General features: G+C 40.9%; 1 protein-coding gene across 2 annotated transcripts in view; it reads left to right on the top strand.

Annotated features, from left to right (window-relative positions):
* Positions 1-447: 447 nt before the first annotated feature.
* KHDRBS2 (KH RNA binding domain containing, signal transduction associated 2) overlaps positions 448-21856 on the top strand; it is a 572147-nt gene continuing 550738 nt past the window's right edge. The window contains exon 1 of one of the 2 annotated variants that reach the window (XM_042848839.2): positions 448-1029. In XM_042848839.2, coding sequence (XP_042704773.1) covers positions 939-1029 — 91 coding nt within the window. In that variant the 5' untranslated portion in view covers positions 448-938. The remainder of the gene's footprint in view (positions 1030-21856) is intronic. The other variant, XM_008163771.4, reaches the window with a different exon arrangement.

The raw sequence follows: 21856 nt of genomic DNA, 5'->3' as shown, positions 1-21856 counted from the left end.
AGGGGAGTTGCTCTCGCCCAGGTTACAGCTACCCAAGCCGCCTTCTCTTCCCTCGGTGAGGGCGCTGCGCCCTCCCCCTTCCCTGCTCAAGGCTAAGCCCAGAGCTGGGCCAGGTGAAGCATCCCCTTGGCACCCGCAAAAAGTTCCTGGGAGAAGAGGGCGGCCGGGTTCAGTCAAACTTCCCCGTCCCTCCTGTGACTCTGCGCATCGCCCCGCGCCCGTGCGGGACTAAAGGTCAGGGGTAGGGAGCGCTTTTGCTGCTGTAAATCCTCTCGCCGCCCCCGCTTGGCCACCTACCACCCGGGCTCCCCCAGAGGGCAGGGGCGACACAGGGCTTCAGTGGGACAGCTGGGAATCGTCCTGTGTCGCGCTGCGGGGGTGAGGGAGCCGCAGGAAGCCTCGCTCGCTCCTCGGCCCTGCCCCCCTCCCGCCGCCGCCCCGGCTTCTGGGTGCTGCTGCCCCAGCGCCTGGCCCAGGCTGCTCCGTCCTCCCCGCTGCTTCAGCACCTCGGCCAGCGAGCGTAGCCTGCGCACCCCGCCCGCCGCCCAAGCAGCGGGGGCCGGAGCCAGCAGCAACGCACCGCCGCCTTGCGGGTCTCCGCCCTCCAGCGCGCAGCCACCAATGAGCGGGGTGGGGAGGTGGGGGGCCCCTTCTTCCCGCCTCTCTAGTTAAGGCCGCGGGGACCAGGCTGTAGCTCAGTGGAAGGGGCAGAGGCACGCACGGAGCGAGCGGTGGCTGCGAGGGGCAGCGCAGGGCAGGGCACCCCCGCTGGAGTTCAGGCCAGCTCCGTGCCAGCGGAGCGGAGAGACCCCAGGTGCACAGAGAGGGGAAGGGAATTAGGCAACAATAAGCAGCCGGCCAAGCCACCACGCCACTGCATCCGAGCAGCACCTAGGGCAGGCGGACGGTCCCAAGTGCAGAGCAGCAGCAGTGATACTATGGAGCAGGAGAAATATTTGCCCGAGCTGATGGCAGAGAAGGACAGCCTGGACCCGTCCTTTGTTCATGCAATGCGCCTCCTGGCTGAAGGTAAGACTTCGCTCCTCCTGGCGTGTGTCTTGCCTCTTTCACGCTGCCTCGGTGTGTTCTTTGCCAGGGGACGTGTGCTGCCATGTACAAGCAACCGGAATCCTGCGCCTTGCCTTGGACTCAGCCAAGGCATTCCGCGCCCTAGAGCAGGCATGCAGATGACCCCCCCCCCTTTTTTTTGGAGGGACCAAACCTCTCACATGGGCGAGATACCAGCAAAGATTCTTGAGACTTGCTATCGGGACGAGGAATGACTAATCGGCTTAGCCATCGCAGGCAGTGGCATGAGCAAGAAAGTGCAGCGTTCACGGAAATGCCCACTTCTGAAGTGGGAAAGATGGGGGAGGGCGCAAAGTAAATTGTGATCAGCACATTGCTAGTGAGAGAGTGTGTGTATAGGAACAATATAGTCTGTATTTCTGCAGCCTTTCTCAAGTGCAGAGTTGCTGTTTAAGCACGTCACTCACAGGTTTCTGTAGAAATATTGAACACAAGAAAGGAGATCAGAATTTCATCGCTGACGATGAAACACTATGGAAGATGTTATTCCCTCTCTTGTGTCTACTGTACATGGAAATAATCAACGATCAGTTGCTTTGCAAAGTATGGATTGTGTTTTATATGTTTGTTGTAGTAAGGCAGAGAACATTTATTATATAGGGAGATGCATATTGTCCCCCAGCTCTATTAGCAATAGTTTTCCAAGCTTGTTCACGAATAGCTCCTGCTAGCCATTGTATGGAGTAATTTATAACATTAATTTAGCAAATATCAGCTTTGAGAATTGTATTTGTATATAGTAAAAATGTATATTTTATTTTTCAGTACTGGAAATGCCTGTCTTGTCATGATTTGTCATTAAAATGATTTATTTAATTGAGCAAATGAAGTATTGCAATTGGGTAGGTTCTTTAGGTAGGGCTTTTATATGGTTCCTGATTTTATTTACACAAAGACAGATGCTAGGTTCTCATTAAACTCATTACATCTTGTTTTTCATGTTTAAGTATCATGTTTTGGTTTATATGATAACAGCTAAATCCACTATTATATCTATAATGCAGCATTTTGTCAGTTGACTTTTCTGTTTTGTGTATTCACTGGAAATGGCATATCAATTTCATGACATCATTTCAATAAGGACTTGATGCATTTCTCTTAGGTTTGTACTGTGATCTAAAGAATTGTCTTGACACAAATTGGTCTTCATTATATCATCAGTGCTTGTGATTTAACTACATTTTGTGCATTTTGAGACAGCTAAATTACTTAATTAGGAAGACTTTAAAAAACTTTATCTTTCTTACTACACTATGTTGTTAGTTATTGACTACAGGCCTTATTGTACAGAACTTCAAGTACAGAAGTAGTACAATCAGTTAAACTCTCCTTATGCTTTCTGTTGCTTTTTCTTGTGTATGTTGTTGATTCTTTAAAATATTGTCTAAATTGGATACAAATGTAAAAGAGAAGTAGTGACAATGAAGCATAAATCAAAATTCTGTATCCAAATCTGAAATGAAACTAAGACAAAGAAACCTGTAATGAGCTCATAAAAATATTACATCACAAATGTAAACTACCCTAAAATCTAGGAAAGTGAATAATTTCCCAAAGTTCCATATGTCTTTAAGCAAATTCATAAGCATTTAAAACTTTTTATGCTAGCACTTAAAACAATTCTTAGGTCAGCAGCCTTCATATTGTCTTTCTTAAATACATGGTTTATTGACTGAGAATAAAGTTACTGAATCTAGATTTTTCAGAGTGCTTCTCTCTGATAATGGGAAGTCCAGCATGAATAATGACACACATTTAATATACTTATAATACCTATCTTGCTGCTGCAGAGATAATCACAATAGTTTTTACATCTGGTATACTAATTTGCAGATGATGAACCTAAATTCCTTATTGCTCAAAGGGGCATATTTCTTGCACCCTGCAATTTGATCTTTTCCCAGCAGGGGGAAGTATCTACTGAAAGAGTGCATTTGAGAGAGAACACATGAAATAAATAATTGAAAGTGTGGAAAGTATAGTCAAATAAAAACTGGATTTGCAGTTCGTGCAAAGGTAGCATTTCAGACAACTTTTGAGATTGAGTAAATTAATACTTTACTGGTTTCTTTTGAGTGTAACTGGCGCTGAGTGTACCTGAATATTTAAAAAGACAACGGTAAGTTGTCTCTGGAAGCTGTAGAGAATACTAATAGAGGATTCACACCAGATACCTGATATTAACCTTCAAAACACTATCTGTCAAATTTTCTAGAGATCCATTTTAGATTTTTACATAAAATGAGTATGGAAACAGTTTAATTAAAGTATGAGAGCAACTAGTTAAAGCAACAGGAACAAATGTACTTGTTACTACTGGCTATAAATAACAGTGCCAGAGATTTTTCCTTTAGAAGGGAAGTATGTACAGTAGATATACATCTGGATGCCTCACAGGTAGAACAACACTTGATAACTGTAAAAGGTTTCCTACACCTCTGAGTTTCTATGGGATGTCTATATTAAAGCCATAGACTCAGATTCCAGATTTTGACTGTATGAAAAATAATTTATGAAAATCTTCATAGCAGCCAGCTACTCTTTTTAATTACTGTTTATCATGCCTCTTGATTGTCAATTGATTTCAATTAAATGCACAGTACTGTAATGTTCTCTCTTTTTTTTTTTTCTTCAGAGTTGAGAGCCTATTGCATTCACTCTGACTTGAAAGTGCTGTGATTTTTTGATGTCACTTGCTAACACCTGGATGTGAGAGTAGATAATATTATGGAATCCTTAGAAAGGCATACAGGAGATAAACACTCCATAAATACAATTTCAATTTAGGGCACCTTATTGCATTATAAAGATTATTTTGTTTCTTCAACAACTTTAATAAAGAACATTATATATCTTTTTCATTGTGTATAACTTATTTAAAATGTGACTATATATTTTCCCCCTAATGTCTTTTTCCATAGGTAGAGAAGGGGTTTGTGCATATGTAGTTAAAGTCTGGGGACTAGATAGTCAGTGCTAAGCACACTCAAACTGTATTTAACTTAGCAAAGATCGAGGGCAATCAGCACCCAACAAAAGTACAGAGCACTATTATTATACTGCTGGAACCCCAACCATTGTGGTAGACACTGAGATAAAAATAGTAAGAGACAATCCCTGCATTAAAGAACTTATATTCTTAACAGACAAAGGAAGTATTTTCTCAATTTTTGAGATGTGGCACAGAGCAATTAAGTGACTTGCCCAAAATCACATAGGATATATGTAGCACAGTCTAGAATAGAACTGAGGTATCCTAATGCCCAGTCCAGCGCTTTCACCACAATACAGTCCTTCCTCAGTATCATTACCCTGCTCCTGTAGAGATGACCCCTATATCAGACTGGAAATAAGACATACATTTTTAAGTGAGAGTAATTAGCCATACGTACAAGGAGAACAAAAATTTAGTAGTGGGCTCTTCACTCTAGCAGAGAAGAATATAACACATTCCAATGGCTGGAAATTGAAGCTAGACAAATTCAGATTGAAAACCAGGTGTAAATTTTCAACAGTGAGAATAATTAACCATCAAAACAATTTTTCAAGGGTCACAGTGGACTTTTCATCATTGTCAACTTTTAAATCAAGATTGGATGTTCGTGTAAAATGTATGCTCTAAGAGTTATTTAGGGGCAGTTCTATGCCCCGTGTGATACAGGAGGTCAAACTAGATGATCACAATTGTCCATTCTGGCCTTGGAATCTATGAATCATGATCACACCATTAGAGATGGGGAAACTATTCACAAATATTTTATTAGAAAAACTTGTGAAATATGAATATTCAGGTCTGTAATAGTTTATTCAATATATTTCCCCCAAATTCAAATAATTTATTAAAATAATATCATCCAATCAGCTTTAAATATAGTGAAACCTCTGCTAATTGTGGCTGCTTATCCTGGTCTATCAGCCAGTAAAATCCAAGTCCCTGAGAGAAGGTTTCTCTTTATTAATTATACTTGATTATGCAGCCACCTATTAAAAGTCAGAATAATAACAAGTTCTTTGATGGCTCGTATTGACAGACTGCACTGTAAATTGGTTGTAGTTTAACTTTTTTTTTACTGATAAATAAGATACTACTGTTTCTAGTAATATTCCCCATTAGTATATAGGAATAGTTAATACTTGTTCTAAACAAGTAATATCTTACCTATCAATAAAACAGTAAGAAAATGTTTTGAGCTGTACCCTGCACCTTCCATATATAATATTTGTTTGTATGCCAGTAGCACGAGGGCCCCATGTGACAGGTGCTGCACAGAGTCTAGGTGAGCACATGATGTGATTTATGTGGTTTTTTAAAAAACTTTTTGCATGAGTCTAAACAAACATGAAGATGATTAAAATATCTATGAATATGTATGAAAACATGCTTGTGTGATTCATGATGTGTAAATGTAGGTGACCTATAGCAACCTACAAGCTACTAAATCATCTTTTGCTTTTTTTAAAACTTCTGTCTTACAACAGTATTATCAATATTTTTAGTAAGAGAGTGTCAGCAACTGGACATTCAGTTAGACTATCATTGTAGAGTCAAATAAAAATTGCCTGCAGATAACTCAAATATTGCATGGACTATGCATGTATGATTGTGAAAATATCTTGCAACATGTGATGTAAAAGACACTTGCACGCTCACCTCTTCTAGCACAAAGAGTACAAAGACCCAAGGGAAGAAAACCCAGTCAAAACAAAAATACCTGCCCCCAATGGAAATTTCTATATAATATATAGAATGATAGTCCTATATTTCATGACAATACAGTTATCCTCAGATTTTCAAATGATGCCCTGAAGCCAGTGGGGATACAACAATTTTTCATGAGACAAAGATGCTGTCAGCTTGTCCCCTAGGTGCACAATCCTGTGTGTCTCTTTTCAACCCCAGATATATCAACACAATCCTTTGATCTTTATTAATAAACCATACACCCTCCCGCTGTGTGTTTCTTCCCATAGATTTCATGATCTGTTGTTTATTTCGCCATCTTGTTTAGCTAGTAACTTCATATGCAAATAGCCTTAGATTGTGAGACACACAATACACAATAAGAGATATACACATCTGGTACCCTCCTCCCACCCTGTCTGAACAGAACCTGTCAGAGGCATGTCACTTCCTGGTGACCTGTCTTTAACTTCAAGGATTTAAGAACATCATTTCCAGTATAGATGCATAACTTCTTAAATATTATCTATTCATACATTTTACTATGATTATGATGACCAGTGGGCTCTTGGCAGAGCCCTTACATGCCACCCTGGCATGAATTATTGTGCATATAGGTGATCCAGGGGATACCTGTAAAACTCTATGCCTCCTGTGCCCTCTGCCAGTTGGCACAAAGAGGTTCCTGGGTTACACTGACCTCCATGTAAGTCTTGATGTAGGTCCCATGTCTGCAAATTGTTCTATGGGGGCAGACCTTGAGTTTGCCCAGAGCCCCATTCAAATAAATTGGGCTCCATATAGGATCACTCTCATCAAGCTCTTTGGAGGACCAGGGCCATTCATTCAACAGTTATGAAGTCATACGGCCTCCAAATCCCTTTAGCCTTACTGCATTGACACAAGCCTGCAGTAATTGCTCTAGCCAGCATCACAATTATTGGCTCAGTATATTTGCATTTTGCCTCCTACCAGATTAATGTACTGGGTCTACTGTACAACTAACAGTATTTTATTTTTAGACCCCTGGAATTTAATTTGCTTTTTATATAACAAGGTGGTTTAGGATCATTAATATATATTTCTAATATGAATCTTGGGGCAATAATAAGGGCACTGCATGCAAATTACTTTCCCTTGTAATGTCTAATGATATGAAGATCATATCTTTATCGAAGATGTGAAAGATTATTGGTTAATTCTGTGATTTACTTTAGTTAGGCCTCAGACACTTCTGTAATTTTTATTTAGTAGTATATAATAGGCTATTAGTCAAATGATATCTTCAGTCTTAGCAGCAATGAGAGTTTATTAGTTCACATTGTCTAAATGTAGTTTTAACTTAAAATGAGATCAATATAAATGTTAAAGCAAACTCATACGTTAATATAATCTACAGTCAATTTTTCTGCTATTGTGCTCCTTTTTTGTGTTTTGTGTGTTTTGTTTGTGTGTGTGTGTGTGTTTTGCTGATGTTTACATCAGGTGAGAGGATATCTGAGTTGACAAAGAAGGAAGATTGTATTAATCATCATTTATTTTGTTGTCCCTGGAAACAGAGTAAATAATTAGAACATTGACTTAAGAAACCATGCAAATTCTCCTTAGCATTTTAAAAGTTTTGTGTTCATTGCAAACAATGATTTTAGGTCAGTCTTTAACATTTTGCCTAAGCTCATGATTGATCTACATTTTTGTTTTTATTAAATGAAAAGAAACAAGTAGAGGTAGTGCATGTTAAATACTATCATTATGTATTATTTTCTAAAGTGTAGTACTGTGCTAGGCATTATGGGCCTGATCCAAAACCCATTGAAGTCAGTGGGAGTTTTTCCTTCATAGCCTTTAATGGGCTATGAATCAATTGCTATACAAATATCCTATGCTATTGGCTGAGAAAATTAAATATAATGGTTAGAATAATAAACAAGGTAAATGGAAGTACTTTTATACTGTAGCATGGGTTTTTTTAATGGGATAGATCAGTTGGACTACTTAGCTATTCAAAACAGGATGAACATTACCAAACATTATATACTTAGAAGTTTAACAGTTTCAGAAAGTATTTTCATCTTTCGCTGTATAATGCAAGGAGTGCCCTGAACATACGTCACTTCAGGGAGTACTAAATAGACTACAACCGTTAAAGAATGACACAGGTGAAGCTGCCTCTGAAGCTGTCTCCCTCGGCCCACGCCACTTCCCGCAGCCCCCATTGGCCTGGAGCGGCAAACTGCGGCCAGTGGAAACCGCAATCAGCTGAACCTGCGGACGCGGCAGGTAAACAAACCGGCCCGGCCTGCCAGGGTGCTTACCCTGGTGGGCTGCGTGCCAAAGGTTAATAATATAATCAATACATTATAATATATGGAGATATACCTATCTCCTAGAACTGGAAGGGACCCTGCAAGGTCATTGAGTCCAGCCCCCTGCCTTCACTAGCAGGACCAAGTACTGATTTTGCCCCAGATCCTTAAGTGGCCCCCTCGTGGATTGAACTCATAACCGTGGGTTTAACAGGCCAATGCTCAAACCACTGAGTTATCCCTTCCCCTTCAGATTGTTGATCCCTATTATAATGCATAAATGTGGAAATGTTGGATAATTTCATGACTAATCTTTATTAAAATGCAAACACAGTATATGCAATTTGTGCTCCCAGCAGCAGTACCCTAGGCTGAGCATACTGACTGGGTAAAATACTATTTTTAAAAAATATAACAGCCATTATATTGAAATGAAATGAAATTATCCCAACCGCAGTTCAGAGGAAGGCTAAGTCTTCCGCACAAAGTGAGTGATTTTTAACTGTATTCAATTTCAAAGCTCATTCCCTCTCCCTCAGTTAATGGCACTAATAGGGAGAAGAGTTTAGTGCTTCCCCTATCCCCTAACCCCCTTCATCTACTCATTCATTTTGTAGAGATATGAAAAGTAAAAACTTTTTTGAAAGAAGGGAAAGGAATGGGAGGGGACTTACTAAAGTGTAGGAGTACTTGTGGCACCTTAGAGACTAACAAATTTATTAGAGCATAAGCTTTCGTGGACTACAGCCCACTTCTTCGGTGTATCATGTAAAATATTAGGCCTAAGGGTGAGGAATATAATGTAGCCACCAGGGAGCAGAACTGATTCTACAATGCATTCCTTAGGAGGCTGAATATATCATGGAGCTTTGTGGTCTGGCCAGACAAACTGGGAGTTTGAGATAAAGTTTGAAGTGCATAGTACAGGGAGGGGCCTGGCCTGGATCCTTCATAATACTAAACAGCTAGATCAAATTCCCTTTAACACTTTTACCATAAGTTCCATACAAAATAATCCTAGATATTACCATGTCCTTTAAATCATAGAACCATAAGACTGGAAAGGATCTTGAGAGGTCTTCTAGTCCAGTCTCCTGCACTCAGTGCACTATTAAGTATTTTCTGGACCATCCCTGACAGGTGTTTGTCTAACCTTCTCTTAAAAATCTCCAATGATGGAAATTCCACAACGTCCCTAGGCACTTTATTCCAGTGTTTAATCACCCTGACAGTTAAGAAGTTTTTCCTAATGTTCAACCTAAACTGTCCTTACTGCAATTTAAGCCCACTGCTTCTGGTCCTATCCTCGGAGGTTAAAGAGAACAATTTTTCTCCCTCCTCCTTTTAAAAATCTTGAATGTACTTGAAACTATTATGTCCCCCCTCAGTCTTCTCTTGTCCAGACTAAACAAACCCAATTTTTTTCAATCTTCCCTCATAGGTCATGTTTTCTAGATATTTAATCATTTTTGTTGCTCTTCTCTGGATTTTCTCCATAGCCACCAACGGCTATTAGCCAAGACAATCAGGTATGCAACCCCATGCTCTGGGTGTCCCTATACCTCTGACTGCCAGATGCTGGGACTGGACCACAGGGGATGGGTCCCGTGATAATTGCCCTGTTCTGTTCATTATCTCTGAAGCATTTGGCATTGGCCACTGTCAGAAGACAGGATACTGGGCTAAAAGGACCATTGGTCTGACCCTGTGTGGCTGGGTTCCTATGATGAAATACCAGTACCAAATAGCAGTACCAAACTGTTTTAAATGACTTGCCTTTCTGAATTCCTGAATTTTGACATTGTGGGTGCTAAATAAATTATGATAAAGGTAAGGATAATTTTAACAGGTATTCCTCCATCTCAATCTTCATACAACTTTTCAGCATGAAAGAGAAGAATAATGTTGGATATGTAATATTTATTTTTCTCATATATGTACAGCACAAAAGAACTACCAAGCAATTTAAGCTCCCCAAAAGTGTATGCAATTATCTCCCCCATGTTGGTATTTAAATTATTAGGGGTTATTAAAACACATTTTTAAAATGGGAAGGCATATCCCCCTGATGGTTTGTGTCTGGATTTAGGCATATATGTGCAATGTGTGTGCAGATGCTCATGAACCTTTTTGTGTTCAAAGGCTCTTGGCAATTATTCTTGTCCTTCTGTGGTCAGATTTTTTTTCCCCTTCTCTTCCCCACTCTCATTTTCACTGCAATGGTTTGTTTGTTGTTCAGATAGGCTATTACTACTACAAAGTGACCTCTGTTTTGCATTTTTTTTATTCAGTTTTGTTTTGTGGTGCTTCTTCTGAATTATTGTTAATATTAGTGTTTGGAGTTTTTTGCCTACCTCCATCCAAATTTTGGAGCAATTTGCAGAAACAGCCTGTGAGGAATAAGTTTGTGATCTAGGGTAAAAGAACAAGGAGCACTGAAGGTTACAATGTCAACAAGGAAAGTGAACAAAGAGGCATGCAGGCTATACTTTGAGTTCCTAGTTCCCCTTCTAGAAGAATTAAATTGCCAAGTAGACCATGGTATTGTAGTATGTACACCCAATACCAATCTGTGGCACTACAAACTATCTATGGCACAGTTAAAAACACTGTTGGTGCTTAAAAAGTATGAGTCATCTGAAATAATGTGTCTGGAGTAAAAAAACAGTGACAGCAGAAGAGTGAGGTTCTGGCTGTTTTTTCATTCTTACCGAAGTTATGAGATAGCACATTTCTACAGTTAACCATTTGTACTGTTAACTCAAGTAGAAAGTTTCTGCAGTAAGAGAGGAAAGAGAAATCTAATTAGAGAAAAAGCAGAGAGGAATGAGTTTGAAATACACCCAGGACAATGAGTTTAATGCGATTCTGCAGCTATATCAAACCCAACAAAATTTAGAGCTGGAGATGGAAATTAATTATAAACCAGTAGCAATGCTCCAATGCTTCTTGATCTATTCCTCTCCCTATTTCTCACAACCTTTAGTTATTTGGAAGATATTTTACTAGGTACCAGTAACAAATATCTTTAAAAGGGAGGTGGGTGGGGAAAGGAACAGAAAAACGAAGGAGAAGGTAGATAAAAAGTGAAGGAGAATGCAAGGGTGAGAGAGGAGGAATTAATATAAAAAAAGAGGATGGAGATAATGACTCAAAGAAGGAGGTGGAGAGAAAGCTAAGGGAGAATTGAATAAGAAGTGCAGGGAATTAGACAAATCCCAATTTAAGAGGTGTAATAGATTCAATCACCCCCACCTCAGGAACTGATGAAAGCCAGAAATTTCCAACCTTTCCATTATTTTAATTTGCAAGTTTAATAGGGAGGTCTGAAAGCTTACAATTAAGTTTTGGTTAATTAAAATGAATAGATAAAAGCAGCTGCTAAGCATTTAATATGAACTGCATTTATTTTAATATAAAATAAGGAAAGAAGGTTCAAAGTCCTATTTTAACCTTCTGCAAACATTCCATGAACAATTATGACTTTGAAGTTAGTGTATTTGGCTGTGGGTTAGGGGACATGTTATAGGTATCTGTACTATCCATGTATATTCTTATGATTACTTATACACACACACACACACACTTCCAACCATAAAGATGCTGCCAAAGCTGTACAAATTAGCCACAGAAATCTCTCCCTTGTAACAGAAGTTATAAACCTTTTGAAATATTATGGTTAGACAGGTGACAGTCACTATATTTGGGTATTATATTTTAAAAGCTATTACTGAAACACTGATTCGCTTTTTGTTTAAATTCCTTTAATGTGTAAATTAGAATTCCTTAATCTTCATTGTAGATTTTAGTTACACAGTTTGAGATTGCTTCTTTTTTCTCTTAATGAACCCTTTCAATTTTGCATGAGACTATATCAGTATTATGAACAAAGTGACCTGGGAAGGGCCTTATTTATTTATTTATTTATTTATTTATATCAATAGTCTTCATAACAGAGATCAGAATGCTTGTCTAGGCTCTGATCATCATTTCCTCTTTGTTCCTCCAACTTCTTCCTTCTACACTGCCCTCCTCCAGCTTGTTCAGAACACAGCTGCCAAAATCATCTTCCTAATCAGTCACTAAGACCATATCACTCCCTTCTTTCATTGACTCCCTATGATGGGTTTACAGTACTGGGCTAGGGAGACCTCACCCCTCAGCAGCTGCAAGGTATGATCCTGGTGGAAGGAAAGTTTAAATGGACCCTGGTACCCCAAGGGAAGGAGCTACAGATTGAGCCAGGAAGTGAGGCTGATGTCTGAAGCTGTGAGGAGAATGACAGTATCATTGCTAAGGCTACTCTGGAAGCAGTGATACAGAGTCCCCTACCCCGACATATCTTTGGGAGCTGGAAACTCAAAAAGACTGCAAAGAATCAGACACTGTTCTACTGAAAAAGTGGGTATTCCTTAGCCTGTGACCACACCCCAAATAGAGGAGCTGTAGCCCAGTAGGAAGTGACCTAGGGGGGAGTATAATTTGGGGTGGACCCACAAGTAGTCTGGTTAGTGTGACACCTTTCCAGGGCCCTCACTTGGGATGTGATGGAGTGGGAAGGGCTGGATCTCCCTACCTTCCTCCCCTGTACCTCTACCATGATAGAAGCCAAAGGGGTGTGGAAGAGAGACTCAGGAGGAACTGAGGCTTGCCACATATGACTTGGCCGGAGCTCCCTCTGGAATGATCAGGCCAGAAAGAGCTGTGAAGCCACTGACAGGCAGCTGGCTATCAGACTGATCCAGACTCCCCCTTAAGAACTGTATCACATTTTATACTTCTTGTCCTCGCCTTCAAAACTCTTAACTACTCCCCTCTTGAACACAGACCTTTCCTCTCACTGAGTTCCCTTCAACTCTTCTGTTCCACCAAGTTTGCAAGTCTTGATGCCTTGTCAGCTTTCTCCTCCCTTTCCTATCTCAAATGCACTTTTCCATGCTGCTCTCTCTATATGAAATACCATCCCAGTTTTCTCAAGTCCTTAAAAATATGCTTTTCCCATAAAAGCCTTCAAGTAGTGAGTTTTATCCTCACTTCTGGACTTCCCAGTGTGTCTCATCTTCTAAAGGTCTAAACTAAACTTGTTGGGGAAAGCATTCATTATATTTTATGTATAGCATATTGCCAAGAACACTATTGTTATATCAATTAGACCCTACTTTTCAATAACAATAACATTTTATATTATTATTTATTGATTGATTTTATAATATTTGATTTTTGAAAAGCAAACAACATACATTTATTATGCTTGCATATAGGCAAGGTTTATGTGAACAATTGGGTTTTCGTTATTAGTAGATTTGAATTGCAGATATGTGATTCATTTTCTGTGGACATTATGAAATTCATCTTCGGTGGTTAGAAGTATTTAAATCACCAGCTTAGAATAGATTTTCACACTTGTATAGGTCAGTGGTTCCTAAACTGGTTTGTGGACCATTTATGGTCCACGGAATGCTTGATCTCTTCATTTTCTTCAGCTGCATTTATAGATGCCCCAGGTCATTTTTGCAAAGAGGAGGCTGCCTGTGAAAACAGCTAAAAATGAAGAGAAGGAGCTAGCCTAGTTGTTTTTACTGTAAAGGAGGAGAAGGGGGAAAGGAATGGTTCTTGTGGACTGGAACAACTAATGGAAATGGACCTGCCAGCTAGAGCAGGAGAGTAAGGTCATGGAGAGCTGCAGAAACAGGAAAAAGTCAGTGGTAGAAGAAGACCAGGTGACTGTGTAGTGTATTCCAAGGGGACAAGGAAACCAGGTGACTGGAAGGAATGTGTAGAGGAGTAGTGTGAGAGGTAGGAACAGAACCTTTGTGAGAGGGAGACAAATGAAAATTAAAATGATGTTGTGATTTCCTTTTTCCAAAAACAGCATAACACTTATTGCATTAAAGACAGTACACAATCCTAAATACTTTCCAATTATTATGTTTTCCATGTAAACAGTTGTTGTATATGCTACATGTGCTGTGTGTTTACAGGAGGTCTATTCAATGGCAAATGATAAGGTTGGAGATCCTCAAGACAATCTCTCTAATAAGGCATAGTGTACACTATGGAAAAGGTTGTCATCTCTGCAGGCTATCCCTTTTGTCCATACTCATATCCCTAATGTGGGACTGGATGATTTTAGATAACAGAGCTGATACCATATTAAAATAGAATATAAATGGATCCATCCCAAAGGCCTGATTCATTGGCTTGGTTGTACAGTATGGTGTTGAGTATGTGCTCCATCATATCTGACCCCTCATAAGTACTCCGTGAACTTGGCACTTCCTATGTCCATAAGAGTGGGTCTGACCAGGTCTTTGAACATTGTGCCTCTTGATTAAAGGAAAACTTAAAAACATTTTGATCTGTCCTCTGAATTAGAGTTGCTATTATTCTAACTAAAATGGTCAAACTACCATCACAATTGGCACTACCTTTCTGGCAGGGTCAGAGAGCTCAAGGAGTGATTGAGGTTGAAAATTCAACTATTCTATCTCATCTATGATATAAGGGTCATTCCAGAAAAGGAATCAGATATGTTGAGAACATCTTGGAAAGCATGTTCAGTTGTTGTATGTTTTATGGCTAAACAATGAATTACAGTCTCCAGTATTCAATATGGTACATTTCATATATAGCGAACTTTCATATATATTTTTAAAAATAACTTCTATATTATCCACAAATTATATTAGTTTCTAAGCTGCACATTTGCCAAAAGTCCACTTCAAACTGTAAAGGGAAATGAACTAAAAAGAAGTAACAAAATGACTCTCAATTGAGAATTCTGAGGGGGTAAGACTGGTTTGATTCACTATCAGATCTTGAATCTTATTAGTGACATGCATAGTAAAATATTGATATAACTGAAATGAGCCTGCTAAATGGGGCATTTAAAATTAGAATAAATATTAGTTTTCTCATTTATTTTATATAATAAATACAGTGATTAAAAAAATATTGTAAAACATTTTAAAGCAAGGTCACCATTTATTTACTTCAGAGATTTTTTGGCCGGTTTGACGATATTTTACCATTTATACTAGTGTCCAGTAAAAGGCAGGACAGGAGAATCAACCTGAATATTGATAGGTAAAGGTATATATTGATCATAGAATCACAGAAATGTAGGTCTGGAAGGCACCTTGAGCAATCATCAAATCCAGCCCCCTGCACCGAGGCAGGACCACTCTGACAGGTGTTTGTCAAACCTGTTCTTAAAAATCTCCAGTGATGTTGGTTCCACAGCCTGCCTTAGAAGTCTGTTCCAGATCTTAACTACCCTTATCATTAGAAAGTATTTCCTAATATCTAAGCTAAATCTCTGTTGCTGCAGATTAAGTCCATTACTTCTTTTCTTATTTTTAGTGGACATTGAGAACAATTAGTCACAGTCCTCTTTATAACAGCCCTTAATGTATTTGAAGACTTTTATCACATCCTCCTCAGCCTTCTTTTCTCAGGACTTAACATGCCTTATTAGTGTTTACTCAGAGATTAGGGTTTCTGAATTTTGTATCATTTTTGTTGCTCTCCTCTGGAATCTCTCCAATTTGGCCACGTCTTTTCTAACGTGTGGTGCCCAGAACTGGACAGAGTAGTCCAGCTGAGTCCTCCCCAGTGCTGAGTACAGTGTGACAATTACCTGTGTCTTACGTACAATTATCCTAATAATAAATCTCAGCATGATATTAATCTTGTTCACATGAATCACATTGTTGACTCATATTCAATTTGTGATTCACTATAACCCCAGATCCTTTTCAGCCAGTGGTATAGTTTATACAATTTTATAATTGTGCATTTGATTTTTCCTTCCTAAGAGGAGTACTTTTAAATTATCTTTATTGAATTTCATCTTGTTGATTTCAGAGCAATTCTCCAATTTGTCCACATTGCTTTGAATTCTAATCCTGTTTTCCAAAGTGCTTGCAACCCCTACCAGTTTGTCATCTGCAGATTTTATAAGCATACTCTCCACTCCGTTATCCAAGTCATTAATGAAAATATTGAAAATACTGGACTGAGGTCTCAGTCCTACAGAATTCTACTAAATCCTCCTAGTTCGATAGCGAACCATTGATAGCTATTCTTTGAGTATGATCTTTGAACCAGTTGCTTCCACCTTATAGTAATTTCATCTAGACCAGTGGTTTTCAAAGCTGGTCCATTGCTTGTTCAGGGAAAGCCGCTGGCGGGCCGGGCCTGTTTGTTTACCTGCCGCATCTGCAGGTTCAGCCGATGGCAGCTCCCACTGTCAGCGGTTCGCCGCTCCAGGCCAATGGGGGCTGCGGAAAGGGTGGCCAGCACATCCCTCGGCCCGCGCCACTTCCCGCAGGCCCCATTGGCCTGGAGCGGCGAACCGCGACCAGTGAGAGCTGCAATCGGCCGAACCTGAGAATGCGGCAGGTAAACAAACTGGCCCGGCCCACCAGGGGCTTTCCCTGAACAAGTGGTGGACCGGCGTTGGGAACCACTGATCTAGACCACATTTACCTAGTTTGTTTATGTGGGACTGTGTCAAAAGCCTTACTAAAATCATGATGTCAAGTATCAGAGGGGTAGCCGTGTTAGTCTGAATCTGTAAAAAGCAACAGAGGGTCCTGTGGCACCTTTGAGACTAACAGAAGTACTGGGAGCATAAGCTTTCGTGGGTAAGAACCTCACTGCTTCAGATGCAAGGATATCCAGCCTGGAAAGCCCGAGGCTGCGGCCTAGCGGAAGGCCAAGGGGTACAGCAGGTCCAAACCCAACCTTGCCAATGATGAGTGGCTAGATGGTGACTGGCAGTGCCTTATTCTGAGGTGAGGTAGGGATAGTGGGTGGGGGTTCCCCGGAAAGGGGAGACCCTTGTACTGAGGGGGTACTGCCAGGGGGCAGCATCCCAGTAAGAGGGGCACCAGGTCCTGGGAGGGACACAGGGGCCAGAAGAGGACAGGTGGATCACCGACCTGCAGAGGGTGCTCCGGCGGCTGGCTCGAGCTAATTCCCTGAGAGACCAGCAGGAGGCGCCGCAGGGGTGAGTCCGCTCCTCTACAGGTGCCCAGAACTGGACACAGTACTCCAGTTGAGACCTAACCAGGGCAGAGTAGAATGGAAGAATGACTTCTCGTGTCTTGCTCACAACACACCAGTTAATGCATCCCAGAATCATGTTTGCTTTTTTTGAAACAGCATCACACTGTTGACTCATATTTAGCCTGTGGTCCACTATAACCCCTAGATCCCTTTCTGCCATACTCCTTCCTAGAAAGTCTTTTCCCATTCTATATGTGTGAAACTGATTTTTCCTTCCTAAGTGGAGCACTTTGCATTTGTCTTTGTTAAACTTCATCCTGTTTACCTCAGACCATTTCTCCAATTTGTCCAGATCATTTTGAATTAAGACCCTGTCCTCCAAAGCAGTTGCAATCCCTCCCAGTTTGGTATCATCTGCACACTTAATAAGCGTACTTTCTATGCCAATATCTAAGTAGTTGATGAAGATATTGAACAGAGCCGGTCCCAAAACAGACCCCTGTGGAACCCCACTTGTTATACCTTTCCAGCAGGTTTGGGAACCATTAATAACAACTCTCTGAGTACAGTTATCCAGCCAGTTATGCACCCACCTTATAGTAGCCCCATCTAAATTGTATTTGCCTAGTTTATCAAGAAGAATATCATGTGAGACCGTATCAAATGCCTTAATAAAGTCTAGGTATACCACATCCACCGCTTCTCCCTTATCCACAAGACACGTTATCCTATCAAAGAAAGCTATCAGATTGGTTTGAGACAATTTGTTCTTTACAAATCCATGCTGGCTATTCCCTATCACCTTACCACCTTCCAAGTGTTTGCAGATGATTTCCTTAATTACTTGCTCCATTATCTTCCCTGGCACAGAAGTTAAACTAACTGGTCTGTAGTTTCCAGCGTTGTTTTTATTTCCCTATGTCCATCTCTACCTCAGTCCAAGTGTGTACATTTTTAATATATAAGGCAACACCTCCTCCCTTTTTCCCCTGTCTGTCCTTCCTGAGCAAGCTGTACCCATCCACACCAACATTCCAATCATGTGTACTATCCCACCAAGTTTCAGTGATGCCAACAATGTCATAGTTGTATTTATTTATTAGCACTTCCAGTTCTTCCTGCTTATTACCCATACTTCTCGTATTTGTATATAGGCATCTAAGATACTAGTTTGATCTTTCCTCCCAGTTTTGCCCTGACCCGCCTTTCTCTCTGCCATTATAGCCCACGCTCCCTCTTGTTTCCGACCCATCTCCCAGGTCTCCATGTTTCCCACTTACCTGTGGGCTTTGCTCACCTGTCCCCGTTGAACCTAATTTAAAGCCCTCCTCACTAGGTTAGCCAGTCTGTGTCCAAATAGGGTCTTTCCCCTCCTCGAAAGGTGAACGCCATCTCTGCCTAGAAGTCCTTCCTTGAATAGCATCCTGTGATTGAGGAAGCCAGAGCTCTCCTGGCGACACCATCTTCGCAGCCAGGCATTCACCTCCATGATGCATCTGTCTCTGCCCAGCCCCCTACCTTTGACAGGAAGAATCGAAGAGAATACCACCTGCGCTCCAAACTCCTTCACCCGTACTCCCACAGCCCTGTAGTCACTCTTGATCCGCTTAGTGTCACACCTCGCAGCATCATTTGTGCCCACACGGATGAGTAGCATGGGGTAGTAGTCAGAGGGCTGGATAATTCTCGACAATGCCTCCATAACATTTCGGATACGGGCCCCCGGAAGGCAGCATACCTCCCGAGATGAAATGTCAGGGCGACAGATGGGCACCTCCGTGCCCCTCAGCAGAGAGTCTCCGACCACCACTACCCTACGTTTCCTATTCGCAGTGGTGGCAGCAGACCTCCCAGCCTTAGGGGTACGAGGCTTCTCCTCCTTTACTGTAGGGGGTGATTCCTTCTCTCCTGTATCAAGAAGAGCATAATGGTTACCTATTACCACGGCGGGAGGGTTTGGAGCAGGGGTGGAGCACTGCCTGCTGCCAGAAGTAACCAGCTGCCAGTGTCCACCCTGAGCCATCTCCTCCTCCACCAGTGGTGTGTCAGCAGTCCTGTGTACTGGGACAGCTACCTCAGCTGTCTCCACATGGACACTGTCCAGGAATTGCTCATCGATTCGGATGCTCCTCAACCTAGCCACCTCCTCCTGTAGCTCTCCCACCTGCTGCCTGAGAGATTCCATCAGCAGGCACCTTTCACATTGGATGCCCCCCCCCCAAGCCTGGATATCAGTAAGTGGAAATTGCAAGTTACAGTCCCTGCAAAACCACACCAGGATCTGGGTAGAAGCATCCATGCTCAGGCGCTCTGTCTGGCTATAGGCGCAGGTGGAGGAGACAGAAGCAGTGCTGGCACAGGTGTTGCAGGTCTTCCTAACCATCGTAAGCCTCCCTCTGTCAAACTTCCTCTCAAACTCCCCTGTCTGCAGCCCCCTGTCCGCTATTTTAATTTATTTTGCTGAAACAGAATTAGCCTACAGATTTTCTGTTTGAATTTACTCATTGTTTTGAGATAAGAACACTCCGTAGCTGCTGTACAGATGGGAATTTACAGAAATATTGCTTGTATAATTTCCCACCCCCCTCCCAAAAAATAGCAGTTCCATGTTTGACACACACATATACAAAGTAAGACAGTTCCTGCCCACAAAATATTTGCAATGGAGAACTGAAGCACACAGAATTTAAATTAATTTGCCCACAGTCACAGAGGGAGTTTGTGGCAGAGCTGAGAACTGAATCCAGATCTCGTGAGTCCCACTCTAGTACCTTAACTACATGACCATCCTTCCTCTCCATGATGGAGGGTAGCCAATGAATTAACATAGTGAAGGATTTTTCCCTTTTCCCTCATCTCCCCAAAAATCTTGTGTTCTGTTCTGTACCTAGACATTAGTAGAATAGGAACAGTCATCCCCCTACATAAGATCGCACAAACCTGCTTCCTTCTATTTGCACCAGTTCCAATGGGTCAAGCTCTCCATCGGCACATTTATATGGGCAGGATTTGGTACTGAGTTCAGAACTGCAAAGAAGGCTGCTTACTTACACCTCAAACTGTACTGTCCATCTCACTGCTGTCATGGCTTTTATTTTTTGCATTCATATATAGTTTTTTATGCAAAAGGAGGAAATCTTCTGATAACAAATAGCACTAGAAAGCAGGAGAAAAGAATGAAGGAAATGGAGTATGGAATATTTTCTAGGTTTTGATATTTTCTTTGGTTGATAGTCAAATATTGAATCTGGGAATTGCAGAAAGAGAGTGAGGCTTATAGTTAAACTATAGTAATTCCACAGTGAAAGCAACAGAGAGAAAAAACTAACTAATAATGCTATGGACCCAAAGCTAATCACAAGGGGAAACATGACGATACTATATACAGCCATTTGAATAATATTGATTGCACTGAAGATGCACTACGCATTATTACATTTAATTTTGCAATATCTCTCTGATCTTTTATTTTTGAAGGTTAAATGTATTACTCCAATGTTTTGTTTGAACTGCATTATAGCACGGGTTGTCTCCAGATGCTTAAATTCTAAGGAAGGGAATTCAAAAAGAAAACACACTTTGTGACTGAAGAGAGGAAGTGACTGATGCATTTTCCCCAGGGTTTTCCTGTTTGCTATTCATGGGAAAGTGACATGCTTTCTTCAGTTTTTCACCAAAGATAGGTTCCTAACTCGATGATTTAATTTCGGTGAAGTGCTTTATGCTAGCCTAGATTCTTAGGCTCTGTCAGCAGGGGGAGACAAACTTTAATTCCCATCTTTCATATTTAAAAATACTTGCCAGAGACCACAGTGAACTCCTTTTTCAGAATGTTTAACTTCCAAATAAATTTTGATATTTATATCAAAGTTCTAATCTAGAAAGCTTCCTAAATGCTTATACATACATATTATACATCATAGAGCTTTTGTTTAGCAGCACACAATGCTACACAGCATCTTAGGACAGGAAATAAAGAATGCTAAACATATAATTGAAATGGTAAAGGGAAGTTAAGTGATCAGACTATTACCAGCAACTACACTCTGGCCAGCATGCTGGAGCTGATACTGAAGAGCCTTGAGAATTTGAATGGCTACCAGTGGGGATATGCGGGGTCTTACATCAAAACGGTGAAATTTCAAGCAGCATTTTCTCCATTAGTTCAGTAGTGACTCATGGGAACTCATCCACTGAGTCACCAACACAACTTCCTATATTATCCTAGTTTTTCTCTGGATAACTAGCCCTGGTCCTACTTAGAACTGATGAGATCATAGATGCATTAGTTTTGCAGGTAATAATTATCATGACCCCCAAATGTTTTTCAGAATCACTGCTTCCTAGGATAGAGTCTCCCATCCTGTAAAAATGACCTACATTCTTTGATCCTAGATGTATACATTTACATTTAGCTGTATTAAAACACATATTGCTTACCAAGCAATCCAGATTTCTCTGTATCCTCCCTGTGAATGAAGGTTACCAACAACAACAATATGCTTACACAACAAGTCTCTGTAGTGCTGAATGTCCATGGCCACATTGTATGGCTTTATTCTAAAAGCTCCACCGGGTTATTACTGATTTGGTGCAGCCAGGTTAATTGAAGAAGACCAGATGGCTGCTGCCAGTCCCCTTTTGATCTCAAGTCTGATCTTCAGGGCTTGATGTGCAGGGACTTTATTTCTGAGGTGGGCTATATAACCAAAAAGTGCCAGCTGGTGGTGAACAATGAAGACTTAAATCCTCTTGAGGCTAGTTCTCA

Source organism: Chrysemys picta, chromosome 3 (assembly GCF_011386835.1).
Source record: "Chrysemys picta bellii isolate R12L10 chromosome 3, ASM1138683v2, whole genome shotgun sequence".
In the NCBI taxonomy this organism is placed as follows: Eukaryota; Metazoa; Chordata; order Testudines; family Emydidae; genus Chrysemys; species Chrysemys picta.
Note: the sequence above shows the minus strand (reverse complement) of the source record. Positions and strands in the feature narration are given on the sequence as shown.